We start from the raw sequence: 23,978 nt of genomic DNA on the forward strand, positions 1-23,978 counted from the left end.
CCCTTTTTATAAGTCTTTTTCTCTGATAAATACTATCGAAAATGTAATTTGAATATTTGATTGTGATTTGTACTTTGTAATGAAGTAGTTATCATTAATTTCAATGGCTTGCTTGCAACTTCCAACAAACAGTTCTGTAACTGTAAGTCTAGTTTAAGTTTGTTAACAATGGGTAAATCAAGTTACTACTATCTACAAGTAAAAACAATTTTTGTTCGGTAACTATATTTATGAGGAAATGAGGGAACAATTAATTGAGTAAGATGATCACACGTCTTTTTCATTTACTATTTTCGACAAAAATGGGACACACCCAGAAATCAAAATTTAACGTTCAAGTGTAGACCACCACAATCTATTTATTACCAACTTATTTATTTTACTGCATAATGTTTTACTGAGTGTTGTTGTCTAACCAAAAACCTCGATGTATACCATGTGTAATAATACGTACATTCGTAGAAATGGGTACATATATGTATTATATGTAACAACATATAGAGACACATGTGGTTGTAATTAATATAGTTGCTCTGTTGGATCGTTAGTGTTATTTATAGGAGAAGGAAACACACAAAACAAGACCATTCATGAAAAGCCACATAAGAAGTTGATGCAGAAGCAAATAATAATTAAAAAATAAAAGAAAAAGCTCTTCAAGTTTTGGTTTCTGCAGTCTCCAATGGCTCTCAAGCTCTTTCTCTTTGCTCTTCTTCTCTGTCTCCCGGCTTCTCTCTCCTCCACTGCTTCTAAAGGTCACCACTCCTCACTTCTCTCTTCCTCTCTTGAGTCTTGACTAAACATGATGCTCATCACAGAGTTTAACTTAATTTTTTCTTCTTAGTGTTGGTTTTGTTGTAAACTCTTTTTTTTTTTTCGTCTCTCTCTTAGTCGTAGACGATTCTGCGTAGTTCTTGCGCTCATTATATGTTCGAACTTTTTCGTATTAAGCATTTAAGCTTCTCCTTCTGTTTCTTGATATGTAATTAAAAAAAGAACTCTGTTTCTTGGATACATCATGACCGAATCTGGAGTGATCAGGAAAGTAACAGTACAGTCTTTTTTACGCGCAACTGTTGTGTTGTTTCTTGGGTTATGTTCTGCTAACACACATTTAATGGTGTATTTACTTCTACTACCAACTACTTCATCATTATTTTAAATAAACTGACAGAAATAATAAAAATAATAACATTATTTTGTAGGTAAAGAGAAGTTTAATCCATACAGATACACATTCATCGATAAAGCAAGCACATTCTCATCGTCTTCGTCATCATCCTTCTCATCCAACGGTCAAGATTCGTCTTACGACTACATAGTCATCGGCGGCGGAACCGCAGGCTGTCCTCTCGCCGCAACGCTGTCGCAGAATTTTAACGTTCTTGTTTTGGAAAGAGGTGGCGTTCCGTTTACAAACGCGAACGTTTCTTTCCTCAGGAACTTCCACATCGGACTTGCTGACACGTCAGCTACCTCCGCGTCACAGGCGTTTGTTTCCACTGACGGCGTTTACAACGCTCGCGCTAGAGTTCTCGGCGGTGGTTCTTGTATTAACGCCGGTTTTTACTCCAGAGCCGATGATGCGTAAGTCTAAAATAATAAATATACGAGAATAAATAAATAAAATCATTATTGGTGTAGTCGATGCCTCGTGTCCTTATGATAGATATATGTAACATTTATGAAAACGCACCGATCGAGAATGTTATGTTTTCTTATTAATAATAACGGGGCCATTGATAGGACCTTGTCTTTCAATATATTTCACACATATCAAACTAACATTATTTGTAACTAATAAATTCTCCCTTTAAGTAAAATTTGCAATAATTTCATATTTTACTTACTTTTTTCCTAGGTTTTTTTTATCTAATGAAGGCTTATTGTCACATTCAGGTTTGTGAAGCGAGCAGGATGGGATCCGAAGCTAGTGAAGGAGTCGTATCCGTGGGTGGAGAGAGAGATCGTTCATCAGCCCAAGTTAACTTTATGGCAGAAAGCTCTAAGAGACAGTCTTTTAGAGGTCGGAGTCAGACCTTTCAATGGCTTCACTTACGATCACGTCTCCGGAACCAAAATCGGCGGTACAATTTTCGACAGATTTGGCCGACGTCATACCTCTGCGGAGCTTCTCGCTTACGCTAACCCTCAGAAGCTTAGAGTCTTGATCTATGCTACTGTGCAAAAAATCGTCTTTGACACTTCCGGTACTGATAAATTTTTGTGTCTACCAAATCGTTAGAAGGTTGAAAAGGTTTTTTTAACTTTGTTTGGTTTTTGGGTTTAGGAACAAGGCCTAGAGTAACAGGAGTGATATTCAAAGACGAAAATGGTAATCAACACCAGGCTCTTCTTTCGAATAGAAAGGGAAGTGAAGTGATCTTATCTAGTGGAGCCATGGGGTCACCACAGATGCTCATGTTAAGTGGGATTGGTCCTAAGAAGGAGCTTCAGAGGCTGAAGATTCCTGTGGTTCTAGAGAATGAGCATGTAGGTAAAGGAATGGCTGATAATCCCATGAACACGATCTTGGTGCCTTCAAAGGCGCCTATAGAGCAGTCTCTTATACAGACTGTTGGAATTACAAAGTTGGGTGTGTATATTGAAGCTAGCACTGGCTTTGGGCAATCCTCTCAGAGTATTCATACTCACTATGGGATTATGTCGGGCAAGGTAACCATAGACTAATTAATTTTGCTCTTAATGTCTTTTTAGGAAAATGTGGTTTGATGTAATGGTGCTTTGATTTTTCATGCAGAATGAATTGTTTTCTACCATTCCTACAAAGCAGAGGAAACCAGAAGCAACGCAAGCTTACACTAGAAGAAACAAATACCAACTTCAAGAATCGTTCAATGGAAGTTTCATCTTGGAGAAACTAGCTTACCCACTCTCTAGAGGGCATTTGAGCTTGGTCAACACGAATGTAGATGACAACCCTTCAGTCACCTTCAATTACTTCAAACACCCGGTGGATCTCCAACGCTGTGTTGAAGCCATTCGTCTGGTTTCCAAAGTAGTGACGTCTAAGCGCTACCTAAACTACACACAGTGCGAGAAGGAAAACGTACACAAGATGCTTAGCTTAAGCGTCAAGGCAAACATCAATCTAAGGCCAAAGCAACTAAATGATACCGAATCAATGGCTCAGTTCTGCAAAGACACAGTTGTCACAATCTGGCATTACCATGGTGGATGTCTTGTGGGTAAAGTTGTGAGCCCTAACCGCAAAGTTCTTGGTGTCGACAGGCTCAGAGTTGTTGATGGTTCCACGTTTGACGAGTCTCCAGGAACCAACCCTCAAGCTACGCTTATGATGATGGGAAGGTAAATCGAATACCAACATAATGAATCAGAGGTTTCCTTATAATTCAATATATAAACAGAGGATTTTGTTAATCTTTGCAGATACATGGGAGTCAAGATACTTCGGAAGAGACTTGGAAACAATGCTGGTGTTTAGTTTGCGGATTCAGCTTTTTATCGTAGACAATCTTCGTACCAGATAACTCTGTTGTGGAATTTGTGTTGGAGAATATCTCTCTCTGTCTCTTCCTCTGGCTATTTTGATATTCGATTCATTGAAGTATAGAATCATATTGTCTAATGAACTGTGTGTGTAACCCTATTTTGCAATCGGTCTTGTTGCTTGTGTGAAATGTCTTTTGTTTTTTTTAAAGGCTTGCGTGAAATGTTGATCATGATTTCTGCTTGAAATACTATCCTTTCCGTCCTGGCCTGATTAACTTGTCTTACGAAACTCGATTGTGACATATTAGGTAGCTAAAGAGAACATTATATTAATGCTTTGCTACCTTTGCAAATTCTGAGAAATACAAGAAATACGATAAATCCTATAGCAAGATGTTAACGAAAAACTAGAAAACCTAAACCTGAACATAAGACTAAGGGACTAAAAACTTCTAATTGATGGGCGACGATGACATGAGTATCTGCCTCAATAGATTGTTTTGTTCCTGATCAGAGATTGTTGTTCTCTCCTCAAGCTTAACCTTGCTGGTTTGTTCGGGCATCTTCAATAACATCTCGTAATTGATCGGACTCTCCTGCTGCTGCATCTCTTGATGTTGTTGCACGTTCTGAAAGCCATAACCGTCGACATTAACGTATTCATCTTCTTGTTGTAATAGTTCTCCGTAGGAATAGCATCCGAAGGGAAGATCTTGCCTTTGCCTTTGCTCCTGCTGATGAGCTAGAGAGCGACACATAGCGATCTGCTGATGAGTAAAGTTAAGCTCAGCTTGACAACACTCGATCTTGCGCTTAAGGTCACACATAACCCTGTAAAGCCCTCCTATTGGATCTAGGGCACGAGCGTTAGCGTGGTAGATAAGGTTCTGCATAGCGATGTCTCGTTGAGATTCTTCGACTCCTTTGATCATCTTGGTGATGTTGCTTACTCCAAAGAGTTTATGAGCGTTCAGAAACTGCTTTGGGCGATCTTGTGGGAAATAAGGAGCAAGAATACAGTTCTTTGTACACTTTTTCCTTTGGTATTTACAGGCAGCGCACGCTATCGTGGAGCCACCGGAGTGAGCGCTGAAGGACATTAGGGTTTTTATGGTTTGGGATATATGGAAGTTTTAGGGTTTCCCAGAGGTTCCTGTTCCTTGATTTTCTCCTTAAGAGAAGGGGAACGAGAGAGAGGATCGTGGAGAGAGTTGTGGATAGAGAAATTTTCGGAGGATATGGTTATGTTTTCAGAGAGATTTTGTTTGTTAAATAGAGTACTAACAATAGCAAAAAAATTTTTAATTTTAGAGAATTCATTATATAATCAGATATTATCTGTTAGGAATAATTATATTTTGATCAGATTTTAGTTGATTTTATAGTTTTTATTTTTCCAGTGTTTAATTGGATTTTCTATTGGTCTAATTGGATTATATTTTTCTAGTGTATGTACCATTTTTATTTATGTGGATAACATCTATTATTGGTAGGATTATCTAATCATTTATTAATGTTTTGGTTAAGTTATTTATATTCTTTTTTCTTTTGATAAAATTTTTGGATTCGGACTTGGAAATGTTTTTTGGACCATGAAATCATTTTAATCGGGTCTGGATTTTATAAAAAAATACATTAATAAAATTTTCAAAGTCGATTTTAAATATTTTATCATCTAACATATGATTTGGAATAGTGGCGCGTATTGGTAACGAGTTAACTGCTCTGATTGCTAATAGAGGAAGTGGTAGATGGAAGGAGGATGAACTGACCGGCTACAATTGATTAACTTTGGAATCATTTGAACCGCATGTGAAGTCTTGCATATCCACTGACTCCAGCCAAAGCTCTAGATGTGGAGATTCCAACTCGAAAATCACCTGCAAAAGTTTTCAACCAATCTAAGTAATGGCTGGAACTGGAATGATGAGGATATATATAGAGAGACTCTTTGGTTTCCAAACAAGAAAATGGTTCCATTCCTCTGTCCTAACTAGCGAAAAAGGGTCAAATCTCATGTTCACATACCAAGGTATTTTTGCCAGGTTTAAGAAGCGGCGCAGGAACATAGAGGTTGCACTGCGGTCCAACAGACTGCAAAAAAGTATCATGTGTAAGAGAGACTGTGCATTGGATGAAGCTTTATAGGGGATGTGAGGACAGAGCTTTTACCGGCCAATATCTTCCGATGTTGAATTTATTGACAAAAGCAACTCCTTTACCCCAACCGTTGAATGATAGATATGTGTCTTTGATTTCTTCTGCACTGTCGATAAAGAACTCACCAGCAAACAGCGCTGGTTCCTTTTGACTGACATCTAAAGTTATGGGCATAATTAAGAACCAATTAGTTTCATTCATGCCCCTACTAGTAGATATTGAACACAGGAGAAAAACATCTTTCATTCTTAACTCAATGCTTAAAAAAATTAGAGCACTAACCATTAGTAAGATTGAACTGCTCACTTCTCTTTTTGGTACAATGCATCTCGAAACTGGGATTTGGCATTTGATTCAGGTTGTGAAAAGGAATTGGTATCATCTTCCACCCATGGAGAATTTGACCATCTAGATAAACCGAAGACAAAATACCCTGAAATGTAATACAAACTACAAAGTAAACCTTTTGAACGAGCTGCCTGGGTAATGTAAAAGGCTACCGTAGATTTCAAAATTTTGACACCTGTGAATATCAAATTCACTTTGGTATAAGAAGTGATCTAGAAAAAAAATCTGAATAAGAAATGTTTGTAAAATGAGACTTACCTTCTCATCAAAGATATATGGCCCGTAATTTACACGACCCATGTTTTCAACCTACAAGAAACAGGAGCACTCAGTAGAGCTAAAGAGTCCTTATAGAGGTAAAGAGTTGGAAAACAGGAGCACTCTGAGGATTTATGGATTTTTTACCAGAATAAATAAGCTAGTGTTGGAATTACACTCAGTAATTGGAAGAGAAAGAGGTTGGTTGTTCCATCTCTCAGTTGTACCAATGTATCTCAGTACTCTCACATCAACATCTTGGGAAAAGCACGAAACAAACACTTGAGCTCTGTCATGAACCTGCAACTCATCATGTTAGACGATGACCCTTATACTGCTTCTGGATTTATGTATCCTATATTCTATATTTACCATGATTGAAACTATGTTTACATATTTCCATTGGATACAGACGAAAGGAAACAGAGGCTAATACCTTGGGTATTTTTAGTATATTCCCACTCTTTTTTGTGATGTATGAAGATTCATATAAAAGAAATCCGAACATCTGGGAGCAAGACAATAGAAAATCACTTTATAGAAAGGGCAATAGTATTAGACCATTTCATGGTGAGTGGGGAAACGCTTAGGCTGCTCCGCCAGATATAAGGAATATAGACAATTGATATTACATACCTGTCCAGCAGATTCCATTGAAATTGGGTTGGAGGAGGTGATCACATCTGCAGGATCCGTCATACTAACTAAATCAAATAGCGATGTTGTCATCTGCATCTTGATAGAACCATACGCTTTCAGTTGCTTGGAGGGGGTAATGGAGTGTGGTACAGCATTGTACTTCTTAATCACTCTCTGAAGAGCTGCAAATAGCACAAAGGTTATTAAGGAAACAAAGTAAGACTGCAAAATCGCTAAAAGCAATCATAAGATCAAACCTTGGAATTTTGGATTATCTATGTCACCAAACTCCTTAATGGGAGCATCCTGAAATGACAAAAATAAAACTATTACTACTTATAGTTAAGTATTTGTAATAGTAGCAGGTAATGATGTGAATTTGCCCTACATAGTCGTAGGATGTCAGATCAGGTTTATAGTCGAATTCTGTAGAGCCAGTATTTGCGCCATTGTAGAAACCAAAGTTTGTTCCTCCATGCACCATCTGAACATCACATTACACAATCCTCACTATCATCGTGAATCCCTATCTGGTAAACACTGATACGCAAAAACAATTTAAGCACATACATAAAGCACAGCAGAACCATTTCGAGATAGTATTTTTTCAAGAGAAGCTGCTGTAAATTCAGCATCAGTTTTTGCAATCTTCTCACCCCAATGCGTGAGCCAACCAGTATAGAACTCCCTGTAACAAAAAACTCAGTAGATCTAAATGACAAAATTAATTCACAGCAGAAGTAGAAGGGTGGGAGGAGAAGAGACTCACGAGGAAAGTGGAGGTGATCTTCCTGGAGCATTAAACTTCTTTTGCAATTCAAATATTGGCCAGGGATCATCACCGGTTGTGAAATCAACAGCTATCAGAGAAAGAAGTTGCTCGTCATTGTTATATATCAACGTCATACACAGACCATTATTCAGTTTACTATGAATCATGGATGCAGAGGAAGCACATACTATATACCTGAGTAGACATCATCCGCAGGGACAGTTCCTTTCTCAAGAGTTTCTCTTCTCCCTCCATCTGTTGTGTACCTAAAAGATTATTCATTATGAGAAACAAGAAACGTTCTTACTTAACCAAGAACTGCTTAGGTGATTTAACTTGGAAACTCAACACAATCTATTTTCACAGAAAGATGGTTTTAAGGTGCAGAACAAAACACTAATAAATATTACCGGTAACAAACGAGAGCCAACACATGAGATGCAATTCTTAAGAGAATTTCAAGGCGCACATAAAAATTCACCCTAAGCAAACTAAAACAGAAAGTAACAGGGTACATAGTTCACTGGAGTAGAAACCAAAGAAATTAAGTCTTACACAATAATGTCATCCCCCAGGTGTCCCCTAGCCATACTAACTAGATTACGAAGATAGGCTTTGTCATTTCCATATGAACCATATTCATTTTCAATCTGCAAAAAGTAGCCTACATTTAGTAAACAAGCTTGCTAATTTAAGAGATCTATGACAGGGACTTGGGCCCTAGCTTCACATTGGTCAACCATAGTGTTCCAGTCTAAGGAAACTATACACAAAGACATCTTATTTAAAAAATTCATCCAAAAGTTTAACTTAGTTAGGCTACTCAGTAATGAAGCCGACACATCTATCAACTGCAATTATCCAGCAATCACTAGAATACCAGATCAAGATAAATTACAAAGTCGACCATCGCTGTTGATCATGTACCTGAACCATTATAACAGGACCCCCGTTGCTGTAAAGCAGAGGAAATACCTTCGGTAACAGAACATCCCACCATCTTTCAACCTGTGATATGTTTCCTCATGAATAACTCTACTTTGAACATAATGCATAACAACAGTCTACAGAATAATGGGGCTTTTTATTGTTAGTTTGCATAAAAACAGCCTTTCTCTTCTATAAATTGTGAAAACGTGATCATAACTTCCACTCATTTTCCAAAATTCACCACAGAATTTTTCTTGTTAATTACTGCAAAGATAATAATTGAGAACTCTAGCATGCAGATGATGGATAACTCCAGTTATCTACTAATTGCTTCATTTAACTGATAACTTACCAACTTAAGATATGCCGGATCTGATGTCCTTAGTTGGAGACGTGGTTTCACAGCAAGTACCCAAGCAGGAAATCCCCCCAAATCCCATTCTGCAACGGAGACGAAAACATTTTTCAGCAATAGTTTCTGTGTAAAAGCAAATCTTCCACAAGATAAGGTGAAAACATTGGTATTAACTCAACAACATACACAAGAGTGAAATTAACACAGACCTCCACATATATAAGGTCCTGCGCGCAACATAACCAGAAAATCTAGTTTCTGACACAGCTTAAGAAAGGACACAAGATCACCAATACCCTCAAAAACCATCATTCCAGGCTTTGGCTCATGCAGATTCCAAGGAACGTATACTTGAATAGTATTAAGGCCTAGAGTCTTGGCTTTTAGAAGCCGATCTTCCCAGTACTGCATCCATAATTCTAGCATTACGTCATCAATCATATATATTCTAAACATCAACAGAAAGGGCACAGTACGTCAGTCAGTACCTCAGGAAGAACACGAAAGTAATGCAAATCACCACCAATGATCTGAAAAGCATTTCCATCTTTCCAAAAAATGTCATCTTTGATATAAAACTTCCGAGATGATGTTATTATCTGCAACTTTTGAGATGAAAGTTAACAACTTTTTACATGAAATGAGATCCATATTAACATAAATTGCTTGGTAGTTGAAGGTATGCATCCACTCTAGTAGTTGAAAAGTACCAAGACTCTCTCTTTTGTGCACGAATACCCAAAAGAGTAGACAAACAAGAAGCAATTAGGAGATAAAGTACGAATCTTGATTACCTTCTCTCCCCGAGGTAGTGAAGGAAGCAGAGACAGTGAAGGAAGAAGAGCGAAGAGAGGAACGGAGATTCCGACAGCTACAAGAAGCAACACGAAATCCAGTTGATGTCTTCCCATTGATGATGGCCAGCTACGCCTGCTTGTCATCGCCATCGTCCCTTCCGTTCCGTTCGTCGTCTCTGCCAATTTCGTGGCGGAAATAAATCAAACCGGTTATGACCGGTCTAAATAAATTCAACCTCTAAACCGGTTCCAGTGAAACTTAATGCCGGGTTTATATATCACACCGTCAGAGACTGATTGTAACTTTCAAACCAATCAACATTTACATAAGAAACTGTCTCTGTTACTACATAAAAGTCACAACAAGAAGTTGAAATATACCGATCGAGTTCCTAACTTGATGTTGCTATTGCTTATCTCAACAGCTCAACTTTGTAACTTCGTTCTCACGTGCACATCACGTGCCGATAAGAGTAATGGACTTGGTCTAAAAATTTGCTAAAAAAGCCTCAAAACCAATTGTGTTGTGTTGTTGTAAATTGGACATGGGCTCAACTCATTTCCTTTTTTCTTTGTGATTTCGATTTTGTTAAATTTATAAGCAACTTGCATACAACAATACAACCAACGCCGCCCATGATGTTGTTGCTTGCACTAGAGTCATTCCACTTTGCATATATTGTGGTTTTACACATTCTTTCTAAGAGAATAACAAACTTTTCTTCCACTATATATACACCCTAAATAGGGGCATAGATCTTTCTTCTACGTCTTGCATATCATACTAAATTAACAAATTTTGATTAGATTCCATTTTAGATGCTTTATTTTGTTTTTTAAATCTAAAAAGATGATCTATAGGTAGCTCCTGAAGGATCCAATGAGTCATATAATAATGAGATTTGATGTCACGTTCACATTTTCACACCGAATTTTTCTAAAAAAGCCGAATAACAAAGGCAATTTATTAGTGCAGCTCAACTCCAGCATTAGTCAAACACAATATCAATATATATCAAATCTCCATTAACATATTCTATATATAGAATCAGTCATATAGCTATATCTTCGTTACACACCTTTCTTCTCAAAAGTACACCCCAAATTAAACCATGAACCCTAATGATCTTGCTCCAATCCATGGTCCATCATCATCATCATCAACAACAACATCATCGTCGACACCATACGGATTAACGAAGGAAGAGTTCTCAACACTAGACTCTATCATCCGAACACACCACACGTTCCCAAGATCGTCAAACACGTGCACGTCCCTCATAACACACCGCGTAGACGCACCAGCAAACGCCATATGGAGATTCGTCCGAGACTTCGCCAATCCAAACAAATACAAACACTTCATCAAGAGTTGCACCATCAGAGGTAACAACGGTAACGAGATTAAAGTTGGTACCATAAGAGAAGTCAGCGTCGTGTCTGGTCTCCCAGCGTCGACAAGCGTTGAGATACTCGAAGCTCTAGATGAAGCGAAGCGGATCTTGAGTTTTCGTGTTCTTGGAGGAGAGCACCGGTTAAATAATTACCGGTCGGTTACATCGGTTAACGAGTTCGTCGTCTTGGAGAAGGATAAGAAGAAGAGAGTGTACAGTGTGGTTTTGGAGTCATACATTGTTGATATACCAAAAGGTAACACGGAGGAAGATACGAGGATGTTTGTGGATACTGTCGTTAAATCGAATCTACAAAATCTCGCCGCCGTTTCCACGGCTTCTCCGACTTGATAATTTTTTTTTGTGTTGAAAATATCTTGTGTGTATATATGATAATAGTGGGCCGTAAATGGGCCGATTAATGTGTTTGGTGGAATATACATGTGTGGAATGTGAGGTGTGTATATGTAACCTATGGGTTTTAGTGGGCTTCGTAAACCTCAAATTTATTTACGAAAGGCATTGAAGTAAATTGATGGCAGATATCTGATTTATTTTAGTTACGTATTTGTAAAAGATTTCACACTTTTCTTTTTTTTTTTTCACTTTTTCAGTCATACTAATCGACACAAATTGTTAACAAGCTCGTTAACGGGAATACTAATACTGTAAACCTCCAGCTACGACACTACTTAGATTGTTAGATATGTAGTATCTGTTTTTTTTTATAGGCCAAGAAACTTAATGGCATCTGCCTTCAGCATTTGTCACAAAGATTCTTGAAACCATTAATACCATGAAAGAAACGAATACACGTATGGCGTATGCACGACGTATCACTATATGGGAACACCGTGAAGTATATTCGTGTCTAAATGATGAGTGATTCGAGATATATGATTCTGTATTTTGATAGTTGGGACCGCATGGTTAATTGATGGCTCATCACGTGAATTCCATAAAATTTAGGCCATGAATGGTTGTTGGTTTTTAAATGGTTTTTAGATTATGGTTTTCGGTTTTTAGTTTTTGGTTTATAGTTTTCACAATAGATATTAGTTTTTTTTTTGAACTTTTTATTTACAAAATAAATAAAAGAAAAGGAGAAGATCGTGAGTGTTTTCTTAAAATCTTCAATTTAGTGGATTTTGGTTTCTATTAAGAATTGTAAATAAAACCAAAAAACTAATTTTCCTATTTTTAAGAGAGTCTATTTTGGCTAAGAACTTGAATGGATAAAAAATAGCTTTTTGAAAAACAAAATTCATAAACTATTGTAAAATCTACTGCCATTCAAGGATTTAGAATTGGGATATCAAGAAATGTACTAATGTAACAACTTTTTTAAGGTGACAAAATACACATGATGAATATGACGAAACAGCATAATATGTGAGACGAGATTCATGTAAGAATGTATTGAAGTGATGATTGTATTACATTCTAGAGAGCCGCTTATATACACAGCTACAGAGCTAGGATATTACAATAGACATTTATGTAAATATACTTATGTACATATATAGAATCCCAATCATGAACTTAATCGAATCAATCATTGATATGATTAGATCCGTGTATCCTCATTACGCCCCCGCAAGACGGAGGGGGGACTTGACACTCTGATCTTGTTGACAAATTCACTGAACGCAGCCCGCGGTAGTGGTTTAGTTAGAGCATCCGCTAGCTGATCCCTGGGAGAAACATGGACGACCCTTAAAGCACCGGACTGAACCTGATTTCTGATGAAATGATAATCCAAAGCTACATGTTTCATCCTTGAGTGGAAAACAGGATTTTCACATAAATATGTGGCCCCAATGTTATCACAATATATTACTGGCACACGCGGCAAATATAAACCAAGTTCTTGTAAGAGGGAACAAATCCAGGTGAGCTCCGTCGAAGTGTTGGCTACGGAACGATACTCAGCCTCCGTAGAGGAGCGGGCAATGCTCTGTTGCTTCTTAGAGGACCATGAGATAGGATGCGTACCAAGGTAGACAATGTACCCATTTGTGGAGACATAATCATCATAATCCCCTGCCCAATCTGCATCCGTATAAGCACGTAATGATCGATTGGACCCACGGTAGAGAAGAATACCATAATCCGATGTGCCAGCCAAGTAACTTAAAACACGCTTAGCAGCCGTCCAATGATCTGAAGTTGGTTGATGCATAAACTGTGATAGAGGGTTGACAACATAGGAAATGTCAGGCCTTGTAAAGGCAAGGTATTAGAGGCTGCCAACCATAGCATGAAACTCCGTTGGATCCGATAGAGGCGTCCCTGAACGCAATGTGAGTTTTGGTGTCTTCGCCATCGGTGTAGTTACCGGTATAGCACCGAACATGTTTGTCTTCGTAAACAAATCAATGACATATTTTCGTTGACTGATATAAAGACCTGTCGGACCTCGCTTAGCTTCAATGCCCAAGAAATAATGTAATTCTTCATGATCCTTGACAGAGAAACGAGTGGCAAGAGCATCGAGAGTTTGACGCAGCAATTCATTGTCATTACCGGTAACCAGAATATCATCAACATATACTAGCATATAAAAAATAGACTTGCCTTTCTTGAGTATGAACAAGGATGTATCAGAGACTGAATTGTGAAATCCAAACTGAATTAAATAAGTGTGTAACTCAACATACCAGGCTCGAGGACCTGTTTCAAGCCATAGACAGCCTTCCGGAGTCGACAGACGTAGTATGGGCGATCAACATCAACAAATCCTGGCGGTTGCTCCATATACACTTCCTCTGTGAGTGTGCTTTGGAGAAAGGTGTTGTTGACGTCAAGTTGACGTATTGGCTAGGAAAAATTAACAGCAACATCGAGGACTATGCGGATCATGGTGGACTTGATGACCAGACTAAATGTGGCAGAGTAATGAGACCCGGACGTTGCGTATATCCTTTGGCGACCAGCCGTGCTTTATAATGGTTTAAATATCCATCGAAATTATACTTGGTCGTAAAAATCCACCGGCAGCCAACAATCATTGTGGAAGGAGGAGGAGGAGGGACCAGATCTCATGTGCGATAACCAACCTGAGCATTGAACTCAGTGGACATCGTGCTAACGTTTATCTTTGAGAGCTTGAGCAACGGGTCGAGGTTCAGTGGTGGGAAGAGCAGTAAGAGCTAAGGCATATTTGGTATTTGGTTTGGAGATGCCCGATTTGGCACGAGTGGACATGGAGTGAGTATTGGTGGGTGGTATTTGGACAGCGACATTGGCCGGTGGAGGCGGTGGAGAAGATGAGGAGGAAGAGGTCGTGCGATTGGAGGATTGTGAGGAAGAGGGTGAAGTGGAACGGGCCAAAACATTTGAGTGTTGGTGAACCGAGGTTGTGGAGGTTGTTTGATGGGCTATGGTATTTGTTTTTTTGTTGTTGGGCCGAGTTTGGTGAGGCTTGGCGTGAAACTGAATTATTGGAGGGTTGGGTAAAATTTGTGGAGGAGCTATTAGACAAGGTTGGTTGCTGGGCTGAGGAATGCAGTCCATTATAATTTGGAGCAGTGGGCTTAGAGGAGGGAGAAACAGAAGGAGACAAAGGCGGAGAAGGTAATACCTGAGGTGAGATCGGTAACGGAGACAACGATGGGTGAAGGTCATGACGAGGGGGTTCCTGCGGCAAAACAAACGGCGATACCGGTACTGACGTATGAGCTGGCCACTGCGTGAGAGGAGGTTCCACAGGAGATATACCATGAGCAATTGGAGATGAAAGGTGAGAGAATAGAAAAGTAGATTCATCAAAACGGACATGTCTTGAGACATAGATACGCGAGGTGGGAATATGGAGACATAAATACGCACTTTGAGTTGCTGAATAACCCAAGAACACACATTGGAGAGATCGATCTTCAAGTTTGTGACGATTATACGGACGTAGCCATGAGTAACACGAGCATCCAAAAATCCGAAGTTTATCATAATTGGGAGCTTGACCAAACAGGTGCTGATATGGTGACTGAAGCGATAGCACCGAAGTAGGTAGGCGATTGATCAAGTAGACCGATACAGCAAACGCAAAGGGCCAGTATGTCTTCGGCATTGAAGCGGTAGAAAGAAGTGTGAGTCCCGTTTCCACAACATGACGATGCTTGCGTTCAGAGATTCCATTATGTTCTGGTGTGTGAGGTGGCGAGGTAAGATGAGAGATGCCATGGCTGGATAGAAACGATCGTAACGCAATAAATTCACCACCATTATCCGTGTATAAGGTACCAATTTTTTCACGAAACCGATTCTCTACCAGACCCTTGAAGGTAATGAATGTACCTTTAACATGGGATTTTTGTTTGAGGGGATAAAGCCAGGTGTAGCGGGTGTAGTGATTAACAATAAGAACGTAGTATTTGTAGTTGTAAGAGGATAAAATTGGTGAACTCCAAACATCTGAAAAAAATATTTCAAGAGGACGAGAGGTTGTGATAGTGGATTGAGAAAAGGGAAGCTTATGACTTTTATTGAGTAAACAATTGGGGCAAGACATGAGTTTTTGAGAAGACGATATCAGAAAAGAAAAGGTAGAAACAAGACTGTTTAAAATTAAAGAGGAGGGGTGTCCCAATCGTGAGTGCCAGGAAGCAAGAGTGGTCTTGGAGCTCTGAGACGCAAGCAACGCAGTCGCAGTAGACACAGGCAGAGGTCACTCATAGAGGTCGTTTCTAGTTTTGCCGCGGTGTAACGGGACCCCGTGTTCAGATCCTTCACCTGAAAAGACGCATGAGCAAATTCATCTGTAACTTGATTAGCATTACATAACCGATATACGGATATCAAGTTTTTATGAATGTTGGGAACAGATAAAACTTTATAAATGCAAGAGTCTATTGTGGACAGGTAGAGAAGTAGAACTCGTGTGTGTTATGGGAATAGTGGAGCCATCGGCAACGGTGACACTGGTGTCGCCATGATATGGCTGATGAAGAGACAGATTCTGGAGATCTGACGTAATGTGATGGGTGGCATCACTGTCAACTACCCATGGATCAGGGGAGTATGGAGAACCAAGTGCAAGATTAGCCAGAGGTTGCCACGGAGTGAACGGACTCATCTGGGAAGCACCTACATGTTGAGGCAATTGTGAAGTTGTGGACACCGCTTTGCTGAGTGACCTTGTGTGTTGCAGAATTGACAACGACCCAAGTAGGGTTTCGGACTGCGGGAATCAGAATTGTTGTTGTAATTGTTGTTACGCTGTTTGTTGTTGTAACCACCACAATGATTAGAAGGGAAGCGAGGAGGATGACTGAAAGCATTAGCACTAAATTGGATGTCCCAAACTAGCAAGAGTATCAAGTCGAGCAGTGATGCCATGGAGGTACTCATCAATGGTATGAGTGCCCTTGGTCCAGGTCTTCAATTGTTCGCGGAGTTGTCTAACATGACCGCGACTTGGTTTTGCATAGGTATCAGCAAGAGTCGTCCAGATCTCAGTAGCGGTGGTGGTGCAGGAGAGTATCGACTGCACAGAAAGCGATATAGATCAAAGGAGAGAGCTGTAAATCAGTTGATCCTGTCTTAGCCAGATGGCATAAGCGGGATTCGGAGAGACAACATCGGTGGTGGTGAGCGTAGCGGGAGAAATCTCACCAGAACCATCAAGATGGCTAAGAAGACCATAACCGGCAAGAAGCGCTTGGACCTGCAACTTCCACATGAGATAGTTGATGGCTGTCAACTTGGTGATGTTAGTCATGTTGATGTTGAGCAACGTTTGATTGTTAACAATGACAACATCCGTAACAACTGCAGGAGAGGAGGTATCAGAAAAAGACATGATGGAGAAGCAAAAGAAAAGAAAGAAAAGAAAGAAAATATTTTTATTTTTTATTTTTTTGTGTATAGGATCGTTATGCTCTTGATACCATGTAAGAATGTATTGAAGTGATGATTGTATTACATTCTAGAGAGCCGCTTATATACACAACTACGGAGCTAGGGTATTACAATAGGCATTAATATAAATATACTTATGTACATATATAGAATCCCAATCATGAACTTAATCGAATCAATCATTGATATGATTAGATCTGTGTATCCTCGTTAATTCATTCCCCAAGAGATTATATTATTACCAAACAAAAAGTCCATAATTATAGTGTTTTTGCGTTACCAATATGTCACAATCATCTTGATTAACTTTTTTTTATCACAATATTTTTTTTTATATATAACTAGATGGAATACATTGTGACATACAACTTAAACCGGCGGAAGACAAGGTTTCCCCGGAGTCTAATGCCCAAACAAGGAAAACAAAGCCAGCAGAGGAGTACAAATCCCCGGAAGCATAAGAGAAACCAACACAGAAAACAAACAACAAAGCAAAAGAAAATTTAACCTTGGAAAGAGGATGAACCCAAGAGCTAAAGAAAAGGCAAACTAGGATGAACCTTTAAGAAATAAACTAGTCCCAAACCGCAATGTTTCTTCTTCTGAAGCTGAGTTTTACCAAGGATGCCTGAGGCCAATCCAAAAATAACAACCACCACCTCCTATCAATATGAGAGCCAATCTCTCGAAGCAAGAACCGAGAACTTCATAACCCAGCAAACAAGACTCGAACGTTTCTGGATACGACGACGACGACTACAACGTCCCATAACGTCTAGATAGAAGCCTTCAAAACGCAATCAAATCTAAACAGATTTGCAAAGCAAGACAAGGAGCGAAGTCTAACCGAGACAGCTATCAACCACAACAAACCACAACCATGAGAAGGACCAACTGCAGACAAAGGAGACTAGCATTTCTTCAAACAAAACGGAGCCTAAGCTTAGAGAGGGAAACAAGCCTTTTGGGAATCAAAGGAAGGACGATAAACAAGGGTGATAGGAAGGTAAAGGCTGGGCGGGTAACGCAAACACAACCACACAACACTGACGGCTTCCAATCGAACAACACATGAACGAAAGAACACATGGAAGGACCTAGCAAAGAAGATACCTTATTCTTCGAGTCATACCGTGGATCTACCTGATCCGGAATTGCTAGCAAAATCTCTGCAAAATGACACTTCCAACCGTCTCCACAAACCCAAATTGAGACTCGAAGCAAGCCAAACGATTCCCCAGTCCAAAGCCAAACATATACTTAAACGACTAATCCAAGAAATTGAACAAACTAAAACAGTTCCATTTAGCTTTAGACAATGGTGAAGAAGATATCAGAAGGTTAGCTTACCAAGCTAAAGAAACAAGCGAGACCACAGCCACAGATTCGAGAGCAAATTTTGGTAATCACCATGAAACTCAAAAATCTGTCGAATCTTCCAAAAAATAGATCTAGGAGACCCACGAAACAACTCTCTCAGGAGAAGCTGGTCGACGACGAAACTCGCAAGTCCCGCCGTGAAGATCTTCCGTCTCAACCAAAGTGAAGCCAATCTCCACCGAAATCCAAGAGTTAAAGGAAGCAAAGAACTAAACAACAACAGCAAAAGAGAGACTAAGGTACCCTCTCACAGCAGTGGTGAAAAGCGCCGACCACCGGAGAAGGTAAACGGAGAACTGAAGCTTGTTGACGTCTAGGGCGAACTCTTCTTTAGGAAAGATGGTTTTTTTTTTTTTTTTTTTTTTTGTCTATTCTTGCAAAAAAATGTCCATTTTTTTATCATCTTCATTAACTTATTCGAATATTTAAGCGGTTAAGTTAAGCTATTAACCAAAAAAGAAAAAGAAGTAATTAATAATCGATGTGTGTATTTTGTTGAAAATAAAAGTCAGTCGAAATATTTTTTTATAGGCCAAGAAACTTAATGGCATCTGGTTTCAGCATTTGTCACAAAAATTCATGATCCATTAAACTATGAAAAAAGAACGAAACACGTATCACTATTTATGGGAACACCGTGAAGAATATTCGTGTAAAAATGATTCTCGTATTTGGATATTTGGGACCGCATGGTTGATGGCTCACGGCCACGGGGATTATATTCTTTAGATTTGGGATATCAAGGATTGTACTACATTTTAGGGTGACAAAAATACATGTGATATGAATGACGACGAAACAGCCATATGTGAGACGAGATTTCATTCCACAAGATTATATTATTACCAAACAAAAACTTCATAAGTCTTCTTTTTCTTCGAAATATAGTGTTTTCGCGTTACCTTTAATAATCACCTTAATTAGCTTAATTGAAGTTCGAATATTTAAGTGGTTAAGTTAAGTTATTATTAATCAAATAAAAGAGGTAATGAATAATTTTAAAAACAAAAATCACAATTTCTTGTAATATATGATTTTATCGTCACACAATAGTTAGGATAAATTCCAATCTTTTTGGAATACATGCATACAATCAAGCAAATGAAAAAAGAGGACAGAAGAATCACCACAGTTTATATTCTTCTTCCTTTACTATAATTAAAAAACATCTAACTAGACTGAGAAACACGAAGAGCACGAGGCATTAATATTGGTTCATGATGAACACTGTTGATCCCGACTACAGAGATGGTCTGCATCTTGCAGTTAGCCTCCGTACTATTCAACATCTTCTCCTTCTCTTCCTCCAATCTAATCTCCTCGATTATTCCTATTAATATCATCTCCAAGCTTTGGCCATCGGTCCATTCTCTAATCGCTGCTTTAATCAGCATCGGATTTTGACTAATTAGATCCCACACCGGGAAATTCTTACGTGGCATCACATAATCCTCTGCGGTTAGTTTCAAACTCGGACAGTAATCACCAGCTCCATCTCCAAGGTATATCATCTTATTCTTTCCTTCTTTAGCTAAAGATTGTTGAATCCTCTCAATGATCAAACCCTAAATAAATGTAAACATATATGATTATTAAAATAAGGTTTAGTAGCAGAAACGACCAAAGTGGGTCCATAGATATGACAAGTTTAGACTGTTTTCGGTCATCAAATGACCAAAACATAATATTTTAATGTCCAAACACTTGTCTTCTTTTAATTTTTTTAACAAACTTTGAAACACTTGTCTTTTTGTGGAAAATAAGGAGGAAAATAATAACAAATTGTAACGTTCGTAAAGAGAAGAATAAATGTAAAAGTACCTTGCACATGTTAGGAGGACAAGTGGAATTAGAGCAGCCATGAGGGGTTTTAGTGAAGTCGTGGTAAGGAGAGATTCTCAAGGTGCCACGTTCGTCGACATATCCAGGGTTCGAGTTAATCTCAGAGAAGAATTCACTTATCCCGAGATGCTCAACGATGGTCTCTATAAAGAACATGTTTGCGTCGCTCACTATCCTAAGCTCACACCTGGAAAACCGAACCGTAAATATCGGATCAGAAACGGTGGGTTTTGTCTAATTTGATTAGCAAAAAAATGTATATATCAGACATAAATTGATTGTTACAAATTTTTTTTTTGTTTAGAAATAATAATAACGTAGATTACCCTAATTCATGTGCAGATTTGATGGCAGGGACGACACGTGGATGGATTGGGATTGTTCTCAAGGCTTGTTTGATCTCCTCAATGGTTTTGCCTTGATCATGAAGCTCCTTCATCATACGATCCTGTTATTTTGTAATTTGTACAATTTCCATTAATTTAAGGTTTTATTCGAATCCGGGATGGTATTAAACAAAAACTTTGCAAGATAACAAAAAATTTTACAATGGATTGAAATCGCAAGATAATAATCGAATACACGACCGAAAAAAATCGAGTTGAGTTTATTTGAAAAAAAAAAAAGGAAAATGAGAAAAACAGAGGAAATCAGAGAAGGTAGAACAAACCATGAGTGTGTTCCAAGGCATGGTGGGAAGAAGTTGATTGAACAAATCAGTGAAGCCAAGTTCATCGATCACCCAATTATCGCTATCAACGTCGATGATGGTCTTGTCGAAGTCAAAAACAACGACAATGTTGTTGTTCTTGTTATTGCTCTTGTAAGCCATAACTCTTCTCAAGAAAAAATTGGTGATTTCTTTTGATGGATCTCTTGTCTCTCTCTTTGAGTTTTTGTTGGTTTGAGGAGAAGAGAAATGTGGTTTAGGTATTTATACAAAATGAAAGTAGAGGAAAACAATAGGGGGGGATTTTATTGGAGATGCCAATGGAATATTACCTTAAGGTAACAAAAAGGAAGAAGAGAGAAAAATAGAGCCATTTATGTTAACCGTTGGATTTGATGATGTTACGGGTCAAACATGGGTCTTGTATAGAGATCCAACGGTTGCGAGAGCGATTTTTTGCCTTTTTAGAAATTTTTTGGTAAAAGGTTTTTAATAAAAAAAGGTGAGGAGGAGGTAACGCGGGAATAAGAGAAGAATATTCCCAAACCAAATATATGTATATCCTTTTTTTTTTTGAAAAAGAAACCAAAATATATCCTTACTTCAAAATCAATTAAAAAAAAAATCCTTTTTATCAAGGAAAATACTTAAAAGGCAATACTATAGAAGATATATTGACGACACATCATATCATATGACATTCTGTATTATTTCAATCAAGATTTTTTAATGGAATGTTAGATAATTCTAAGTTCTAACCTAATTTTAGTTATATTTTTTATTAATCATTTATAATCTTTTAAGAAATTGATAGTTAGTGGTTATTTTTTTTTGATCATATTATTTTACAATCTTAACATTTACTATTATTTTTAATATTTTGCGATTTGAGATAGCTTTATAATAAATAATGTGATATAAATTATTATAGACAAAAATGGAACTGGATAGGAAGGCACTTGTAAGGAATCGTGAGGGACAAAGATTTAACAAAAATAAGAATATACTACTAATTAAGTACATAGCAGCCTTTTTCGGTGGCTACGTACAGGCTTTCATTGTATTGTTTTCATCTAGTATTTGATTTCTTCGTTATCGATCAAATCATTTTTCTAATTAATTGTACTATATAAGAGAACCCGACGACCACATTTTACCAATACCAGACAGGCGTCCACGATTTAGGACTGAATTATATCTAGCTCCAAAAATTTGACTGATTTCATTTACACAAATTTTGATTTAAGTATAAAGCATTTGGAAAATAACATTTTTCCTTTTGGTGTGTGATTTTCGTATGTAAAAAAAACAAGGAAACTGCATAAAGATTTGAAAAAACGTTGGGAGTTAATGTTTTCACCTAATCAACAAATGTTTTAGAAAAAAGAAATAGATATCGATAAATGAATTAGTTGTTGACTCTTGGACTTGGAGAACCTAAGCAACATGAGTCTTGGACTTGGAGAACCTTACTGCAACTTCGACCTCTCACACTTAGATTCCTCAGGTGCGAAGTGGGTAACGGTCAGCAAGTAAGTTTCTGGTTTGATTGGTGGACTCCACTAGGTCCACTAATTCAACTAATGGGACAATCTGGTCCAAGGCAAATAGGTATCCTCATTTCATCAACAGTCGCTCAAGCATGTTCTCCTACAGGGTGGCTCATTCAATCTGCACGCTCTCCCCAGGCGGAGACTCTGCAAATCCACCTCACCACATTAACCCCTCCGAGTCTCTCAAACACACCTGAAGTGTTCCTTTGGAAAACTGAAGAGGAAGAACATTCTAGTTTTACCACAAAGAAGACTTGGGAGGTGCTTAGGCAAAGGCAAGAACCACCCCCGTGGGCAAATCAGGTTTGGTATAAAGGTAATATCCCGCGTCATGCTTTCATGCTGTGGATAACACACCTAAACAGGCTACCAACAAAAACAAGATTAGCAAGTTGGGGCATGTACCTGGACACAACCTGTTGTCTGTGTGGTCGTGATCCAGAGTCGCCAGACCATCTCTTCCTTCACTGCGACTTCAGTGAGCTGCTATGGTTAGAGGTAACTCGGCGGTTAGGATACACTCCCTTTGTTTCCACACATGGGATGCTTTCTCGGCTTGGATGGACATCAAAGACACCACTTCTCCACAAACGCTTCGTCGTCTTGTTGCTCAGGCGCTAGTCTACACAATTTGGATTGAAAGAAACAACAGGATGCATAACAATTTATCCACCCAGCACAGGTTCTCTTCAAGGTTCTTGATCGGCAAATACGGGATGCCATCCTCGCAAAGGCACATCGGAAAATTTTCAAAAGGCTTTTGCAAGTGTGGCTTAGAAATCTATAGATCATATTGATACTTTCGGTCTATTTGCAGATATCCCATTGTTTTTATTTTTTTGGACAAAGGTTATCTTCTGTATCAAGCTTTTGTAATCACTACAATTAGATTTTCTATAATAAAAATTCACATATTTTCAAAAAAAAAATGAATTAGTTGTTGGATCCGTGACACTAGAGCAATGGCAAACTCATAAGCTTTGCCACCTAATAAGATATCTCAGAAACACGTTGCCTTGCAATGATGTGATTTACAAGACGCGTCAGCGTTTCTGAACTTAGCAAACGTGATATCCGTATTTGCTTTGAATATGTAATATAAAGGGTCATAACTTACTAACATAATTTTGAACAAAAAAAAAAAAAAAAAAAAAAAAAAAAAAAAAAACTTACTAACATAAATACCCATGAGTTTTATTTATTTAGATTAGTAACAAAGTGTGTAAAACGGTAATGAAAGAGTTTCAGACAATTTCACATTTAGAGCAAACAAATCCCTTCTATTTCGCAACAGAGTATCTCACGTTAGATATAATGTGTTGTGTTGTGTGTGATATAATCAAACTTGAAGGCTATTTTTATAAATTGGTAAGAATTATGAGTTTTAGGGAAGAGCTAGTCTCATGTCTAGCTAGTAGCTATACGCTTTCATGTATCAGTATCACGTGATAGTTAGTTTATCGATTTCTAAAAAGTAAAATTTGATTCCCAACAACAATACATGTCTCACGAACTATAGTTTGACACATACTTATTCGGTAACCTAA

At 38.3% G+C, this 23,978-nt stretch overlaps 5 protein-coding genes across 20 annotated transcripts; 2 read left to right on the forward strand and 3 right to left on the reverse strand.

Annotated features, from left to right (window-relative positions):
- Positions 1-388: 388 nt before the first annotated feature.
- On the forward strand, positions 389-3,743 carry LOC104751148 (protein HOTHEAD). Its single transcript, XM_010473038.3, has 6 exons — positions 389-755; positions 1,206-1,587; positions 1,900-2,210; positions 2,291-2,676; positions 2,762-3,330; positions 3,412-3,743. Exons 1-6 carry the CDS (start codon positions 683-685, stop codon positions 3,464-3,466), a joined length of 1,776 nt encoding a protein of 591 aa, XP_010471340.1. The 5' UTR covers positions 389-682; the 3' UTR covers positions 3,467-3,743.
- Positions 3,744-3,783: 40 nt separating this feature from the next.
- Positions 3,784-4,715, reverse strand: LOC104751151 (LOB domain-containing protein 7). The gene has a single exon (XM_010473043.2). The coding sequence runs from the start codon at positions 4,572-4,574 to the stop codon at positions 3,927-3,929; it is 648 nt and encodes a 215-aa protein (XP_010471345.1). The 5' UTR covers positions 4,575-4,715; the 3' UTR covers positions 3,784-3,926.
- On the reverse strand, positions 3,784-10,161 carry LOC104751150 (beta-galactosidase 17). Of its 15 annotated transcripts, none has more exons than XM_087490168.1 (20): positions 9,731-10,138; positions 9,425-9,535; positions 9,146-9,341; positions 8,934-9,022; positions 8,579-8,659; positions 8,207-8,301; positions 7,840-7,917; positions 7,649-7,739; positions 7,450-7,567; positions 7,268-7,363; positions 7,137-7,185; positions 6,877-7,061; positions 6,677-6,748; positions 6,388-6,540; positions 6,241-6,291; positions 5,917-6,067; positions 5,647-5,792; positions 5,503-5,568; positions 5,247-5,354; positions 3,784-4,238 (listed from the first exon to the last, which is right to left on the reverse strand). In XM_087490168.1, the coding sequence occupies exons 6-19, from the start codon at positions 8,217-8,219 to the stop codon at positions 5,250-5,252; spliced, it is 1,374 nt and encodes a 457-aa protein (XP_087346294.1). In that variant the 5' UTR covers positions 8,220-8,301; positions 8,579-8,659; positions 8,934-9,022; positions 9,146-9,341; positions 9,425-9,535; positions 9,731-10,138; the 3' UTR covers positions 3,784-4,238; positions 5,247-5,249. The 15 variants fall into 15 exon arrangements, with proteins under 15 accessions (XP_087346294.1, XP_087346297.1, XP_087346286.1 ...); XM_087490171.1 differs by having other exon boundaries at positions 7,840-7,906; positions 9,731-10,119; XM_087490160.1 differs by having other exon boundaries at positions 7,847-7,917; positions 9,731-10,119.
- A 609-nt stretch (positions 10,162-10,770) lies between these two features.
- On the forward strand, positions 10,771-11,670 carry LOC104751152 (abscisic acid receptor PYL3). Its single transcript, XM_010473044.3, has one exon. The coding sequence runs from the start codon at positions 10,846-10,848 to the stop codon at positions 11,476-11,478; it is 633 nt and encodes a 210-aa protein (XP_010471346.1). The 5' UTR covers positions 10,771-10,845; the 3' UTR covers positions 11,479-11,670.
- A 7,692-nt stretch (positions 11,671-19,362) lies between these two features.
- Positions 19,363-23,387, reverse strand: LOC104751153 (inorganic pyrophosphatase 1-like). Of its 2 annotated transcripts, XM_087490175.1 has the most exons (5): positions 22,837-23,387; positions 20,879-22,645; positions 20,535-20,656; positions 20,188-20,395; positions 19,363-19,931 (listed from the first exon to the last, which is right to left on the reverse strand). In XM_087490175.1, the coding sequence occupies exons 2-5, from the start codon at positions 21,038-21,040 to the stop codon at positions 19,536-19,538; spliced, it is 888 nt and encodes a 295-aa protein (XP_087346301.1). In that variant the 5' UTR covers positions 21,041-22,645; positions 22,837-23,387; the 3' UTR covers positions 19,363-19,535. The 2 variants fall into 2 exon arrangements, with proteins under 2 accessions (XP_087346301.1, XP_010471347.2); XM_010473045.3 differs by having other exon boundaries at positions 20,879-23,276.
- Positions 23,388-23,978: the final 591 nt, after the last annotated feature.

Source organism: Camelina sativa, chromosome 16, assembly GCF_030686135.1.
Source record: "Camelina sativa cultivar CO46 ecotype springtype chromosome 16, ASM3068613v1".
Lineage (NCBI taxonomy): Eukaryota > Viridiplantae > Streptophyta > Magnoliopsida > Brassicales > Brassicaceae > Camelina > Camelina sativa.

Excerpts from the sequence above, each read along its gene's own strand:
- LOC104751148 (XM_010473038.3), top strand. The coding sequence starts at position 683 with ATGGCTCTCAAGCTCTTTCTCTTTGCTCTTCTTCTCTGTCTCCCGGCT. Across the intron at positions 756-1,205 it reads CTCCTCCACTGCTTCTAAAG|GTAAAGAGAAGTTTAATCCA; the intron begins GTCACCACTCCT and ends ATTATTTTGTAG. Across the intron at positions 2,211-2,290 it reads AATCGTCTTTGACACTTCCG|GAACAAGGCCTAGAGTAACA; the intron begins GTACTGATAAAT and ends TTTTGGGTTTAG.
- LOC104751151 (XM_010473043.2), bottom strand. The coding sequence starts at position 4,574 with ATGTCCTTCAGCGCTCACTCCGGTGGCTCCACGATAGCGTGCGCTGCC.
- LOC104751150 (XM_087490160.1), bottom strand. The coding sequence starts at position 9,883 with ATGGCGATGACAAGCAGGCGTAGCTGGCCATCATCAATGGGAAGACAT. Across the intron at positions 7,186-7,267 it reads ATCTGACATCCTACGACTAT|GATGCTCCCATTAAGGAGTT; the intron begins GTAGGGCAAATT and ends TTGTCATTTCAG. Across the intron at positions 6,068-6,240 it reads CATATATCTTTGATGAGAAG|GGTATTTTGTCTTCGGTTTA; the intron begins GTAAGTCTCATT and ends ATTACATTTCAG.
- LOC104751152 (XM_010473044.3), top strand. The coding sequence starts at position 10,846 with ATGAACCCTAATGATCTTGCTCCAATCCATGGTCCATCATCATCATCA.
- LOC104751153 (XM_087490175.1), bottom strand. The coding sequence starts at position 21,040 with ATGGCTTACAAGAGCAATAACAAGAACAACAACATTGTCGTTGTTTTT. Across the intron at positions 20,396-20,534 it reads AAATCTGCACATGAATTAGG|GTGTGAGCTTAGGATAGTGA; the intron begins GTAATCTACGTT and ends TCGGTTTTCCAG. Across the intron at positions 19,932-20,187 it reads GTCCTCCTAACATGTGCAAG|GGTTTGATCATTGAGAGGAT; the intron begins GTACTTTTACAT and ends ACATTTATTTAG.